At 42.8% G+C, this 4,660-nt stretch overlaps 1 protein-coding gene across 2 annotated transcripts; it reads left to right on the plus strand.

Moving 5' to 3' along the window:
* Nucleotides 1-235: 235 nt before the first annotated feature.
* On the plus strand, nt 236-3,594 carry LOC134913191 (putative nuclease HARBI1). 2 transcript variants are annotated; one of them, XM_063919972.1, is made up of 5 exons: nt 236-252; nt 352-1,102; nt 1,187-1,559; nt 1,869-1,890; nt 3,190-3,594. In XM_063919972.1, the coding sequence occupies exons 1-4, from the start codon at nt 238-240 to the stop codon at nt 1,870-1,872; spliced, it is 1,143 nt and encodes a 380-aa protein (XP_063776042.1). In that variant the 5' UTR covers nt 236-237; the 3' UTR covers nt 1,873-1,890; nt 3,190-3,594. The 2 variants fall into 2 exon arrangements, with proteins under 2 accessions (XP_063776042.1, XP_063776035.1); XM_063919965.1 differs by lacking the exons at nt 1,869-1,890; nt 3,190-3,594 and having other exon boundaries at nt 1,187-1,686.
* The last annotated feature ends 1,066 nt before the right edge of the window (nt 3,595-4,660 follow it).

Consider the following 4,660-nt stretch of genomic DNA (forward strand, 5'->3'; position numbering starts at 1 on the left):
TTGTCTAAAATAGAATTTTTGTTTCCCAGGATTGATCTGCAAAGTAGTGTTTGTCTTTCCTGGACTAGCTACTAAATGCTTTTGTTTTTGTTTTTTGTTTTTTTAATTGGTGTTTGTGATGTATTTGATGCTCAGAAATGTTTAATTTTGTTTTTTTTTTATTTGTAAAAATAACATATTTTTTTTAAAATCTTTTTATTAATTTCACATTTTGGCCATGAATTCAACACAGAAAAAATGTACGCTCCTGCAGTAAGTTTCCCCAACATTTTTTACAACATTTATTGTTTGAATATTTTTTATAAGTTGTTTTTGTATTTTTCACCTCGTTTTTTTTCTTTTTCAAAAAAGTGTGTTATGTCAATATTTATTGCTGCAGAAGCCCTACCTCCCCAACCCACGCCAGCACTCCCACCCCAACCGCCAGCCCCACAACCACAGCCGGCTCCTCATCAACCAAGGCAACGGAGGCGTGCTAGGCCACCAATTTTCCGAACCCGTGTCCTACTTTTTGGTATGCCAGATGATGTGGTGGTGCGTAGATACAGGCTGCCACCACATCTAATCCTAGACACTCTCTCCATAATAGAGAGTGATCTGGAGTCTGAAATTCGGTATCCTACAGCAATACCACCATTGACACAATTCCTTGCAGTGTTACATTTTTTGGCTACAGCCTCATATCAGCATGTTGTGGGAGACCTGGTTGGCATGTCGCAGGGCCAGTTCAGTAAGGTCCTGCGGCGTGTCTGCCAGGCTTTCCTAAAGCGGGTGAAGCAATTCATTGATATGCCTTTGGATGTTGGTGCCCTAGATGTGGTGAAGCGGCAATTTGAGGAAGGTGGTAGTCGCTTCCCACATGTTATTGGGGTTGTGGATGGCACACATGTTGCTATTCAGCCACCAAGACATAATGAAGAAATTTATAGAAACAGGAAACTGTTTCATTCTCTGAATGTAATGGTTGTTTGTGGGCCATCCCTCCAGATCCTTTCCCTGAATGCAAAATTTACTGGAAGTTCACATGATGCATATGTCATTAGACAATCAGGGATATGGCAGAGATTAAGATCAAGTCAACGAGCAGACATGTGGTTATTGGGTGAGTTGTTGCTCAAATATTTTTTTCAAAAAAAAGTAACTTGACAAATTTAATATTTCAAAATTTTGGCTTTTCTTCCAACAGGAGACCGTGGATATCCTTGCACCCCCTGGCTCATGACTCCTTACCGTAATCCCAGGCCAGGACCACAGATGGCATTTAACTCCGCGCTTACTGCCACTAGGCAGCTGGTGGAGCGCACAATTGGTGTCCTTAAAGGGCGGTTTCGTGTGCTCCACCGCACTGGTGGCGACATCATGTATTCGCCGGAGATGGCAAGTAAAATAGTGGTCCTGTGCGCAATACTACATAATATCGCGGTAAGGAGTAGTGTAGAGCTTCCTCAGGCAGAGGAATTGCCTGATGAGGAGCCAGGGGTTGGTCGACGCTTCGGTGGGGGGAGTGTGACACGGAGGGGGAGCCAAGTGAGGGCAAGAATTGTTGCCGAATATTTCAGGTATAGTGTTTTTATATTTTCTATTTGAACAAATAATACAACACAGTATGCTTATGTTTTTTAAACAATGATGTCATTTTGTATGATATTGTAAAGTGATTGGGTAAGGCTTTTGTTGTGTTGGAATGGGTAATTGTTTTTTTCTTCTAAATCCAAAATCACGTTAAGCTTACAATGTTTAGTTAGAAATTAAAATACTGTAATGTTGCTAAATAGTGTCCTTATTTGTTTTATATCCTCAAATCCTGATTATGTAACCAAACACACAAACAAATGATACTCAATGTTTCACACTTTGTGACTGTCCAGCTGAATGATCACACGAACTGTGGTGAGTACACAGATATGTATAGTAATTTTAAATAAACTCTGTGTCTCTGTGTGTGTTTTTTTTTTAAAATGTGGTTTTATAAAAATTTTCGCTTCTGCTAATGCGAATTTCCGCTCGTGCGAAATAACACTCTGCTCTTCACAGCATTGCAAAGATCAATAAAGTTATTAGAAATGACAACATAGATTTTGGACCAATCACATGCTAACAGACACTATAAATATATGCCCAAATAAGGAAAACGCCATTGCCATGATGCGTGCAGCACCGTTCACCAGGCGGGAGCTCCGCGTGCTGGTTGCGGTGATGGACCGCCGCGTAGGCCGCGTTGGGCGCTTCATCCCCAATCGGGTGAAGCGCGAGGCCTACGCGGAGGTCCGCCGCCTGCTGCGGACTCGCGTCCGCAGCAGGCGGACAATCATCCAGCTTGAGAGGAGGTGGAGTGATCTCCGCAGGAGGACTCCCGATTTGTTGGCGGAGATCCGCCAGCAAATCCGTGCTCTGCATACACGAAGTAAGTTACATTACATAAGATTATTTGCATAAATTGTGCGAATGGCTGAATTTCCAAGTTTTGTGCTGCCGGAATTTATTGAACAATTGGGCAAAACCATGTGCACTGCAGGGGAAGCATATGTAACATGTGCAGAGAGAGTAAGATTTGGGTGGGGTGTGTTAAATCTGCAAAATAATTTGCAGTGTTAAAATAAAGCAGCCTGTATTTACCCTGCCCATAATTTCAAAACCCACCAAAATCTAACTCTCTCTGCACATGTTATATCTGCCACCCCTGCAGTGCACATGCTTTTGGCCAATTGCAAACTAAATTCCTGCTGTAATCCCCTTGGAATTACCCACATTTTACAGTAAGTGGTAGGCTAATTGCAACCTTCAGTGTCCTTTTTTGGAAATTAGGACAGTGTGTGTGGTTAGGGAAAACAGTACTGACTGTAGCAGACACCAAACAAGTGCATGTTTTCAAGAAATAAGAAGCAGCCAGGAAACTGGACCAAAATACTTGATCAGTGCTGGCTATATAATAAGGTGCCTTGAATAGTAATCTGGTGATGTTGCCTAGACCAATCACGATGACTCAATGGACTAGATTAAGGAATGAGCTTCAAAGTAAAAGTTTGGACTCATTTTGTTTGCTGTGGCCAACATGAAGAGGATCTTAACATGTTTGCTTTTCTTTAAAAAAAAACAATGAATTTAACATGGAACAGAACATTGAAAAAACAAATTGAATACTATGTAATTTCTCATGTAAAACAAATGTTGTCAATAATATCATTCTAGGACAACAACGGCACAACTCTCCGCCCCCTTCCCCTTCCCACTCCCACTCCCCTTCTCACTCCCCCTCCCCTTCTCACTCCCCCTCCCCTTCTCACTCCCCCTCAGCTTCCCAGTCCCCCTCAGCTTCCCAGTCCACCTCATCTTCCCAGTCCCCCTCATCTTCCCAGTCCCCATCAGCTTCCCAGTCCCCATCAGCTTCCCAGTCCCCCTCAGCTTCCCTGGCCCACTCCACTTTCCATTCCCCTTCTCACCACACCTCTCCATCTCTTTCTGGGACCCCTTCTCCTCCTTCCCATACCCCTTCTCCTTCAACTTCTACATCCCCATCTGAACCCCCCTCACCCTCTATTGCCTTAACTTTCTCTCCGCCCCCCTCGCCCTCTCAATCAGACCCCCCCTCTGAAATTTGCGCCCAAATCCTGCCTCCTTCCCCCATCCAGCCTCCTGCCCCAATCCCTCCTCCTTCCCCAATCCCTCCTCCTTCCCCAATCCCTCCTCCTTCCCCCATCCAGCCGCCTTCCCCCATCCAGCCAACATCCCCACCCAGTGAATGGGCAGAGGAAGCCCCTGAAGACCGTTCAGGGAGTCTTGATGTTGCCATGGAAAGTAAGTTTATTTTTTGATTTTTAAAAATGATTACCCACTTACACTTACAATGCCAAAACATGCAGTGTTGTACTGTTTGAATTCTTGGACCCTGGACAAATATTTGTTATTTTCATCATGGTGTACATGTTGCCTTTACATATTTGTGAGTGTCATTATATGTACAGTGTGTATGTGTGCAATGTTTTGTGTGTCCACTCTAGGTTGACACTCATTAGGTAGCCAGGGTTGCCAGGACAACAGGGTTTATATGTGTTAGTTTTTATGGTAAACAGTTAGACCTGAGTGGAGTTTAGTATGTTGTTGGCCTTTTACACTTGGGCCTGTGTAGTCTGAATATTTGCACTTACAAATCACATGCTTCACTTTGTTATGCAGCCTAATGACACACTGATTTGTTGTGTGAAAGTTACATTCACAAAATGACTAATTGTTCTAGTCAAACCTGTTTGCACTTATTTAGTAAGGGCAGCTTTCAGGGAGTGTGGGAATGCTATGATATGTTGGCCTTCGGAAGATGTTGATATGCAGTGTGAGGAGGCAGGACCAAACCCCTTTAAAATAAACAAAAAACAAAAAGATGGTAATGAATGCCAACATGGTGTAACAGTGACGAAGATGGAACATAACTTTAACATGGGATGTCGCCCATAACAACCAATACAATTAATCTTTACAATTGGGGAACCACTTCTACAAGATAATAATTTTATTTTGGCTTGTTTGCTATGGGCAACGCTACATCTTAAAATGAACTCACATAGTAGTAAATGTAGCCCATGGTCTTTAAAATTGGAATAAGTAACAAAAAAAGACTGAGCAGGCTTGCGTTTTTTTATGCTAATGATTGTACCATAAAACAGTC

The sequence above is a fragment of the Pseudophryne corroboree genome, chromosome 1 (genome assembly GCF_028390025.1).
Source record: "Pseudophryne corroboree isolate aPseCor3 chromosome 1, aPseCor3.hap2, whole genome shotgun sequence".
In the NCBI taxonomy this organism is placed as follows: domain Eukaryota; kingdom Metazoa; phylum Chordata; class Amphibia; order Anura; family Myobatrachidae; genus Pseudophryne; species Pseudophryne corroboree.

Excerpts from the sequence above, each read along its gene's own strand:
- LOC134913191 (XM_063919965.1), top strand. Across the intron at positions 1,103-1,186 it reads AGCAGACATGTGGTTATTGG|GAGACCGTGGATATCCTTGC; the intron begins GTGAGTTGTTGC and ends TTCTTCCAACAG.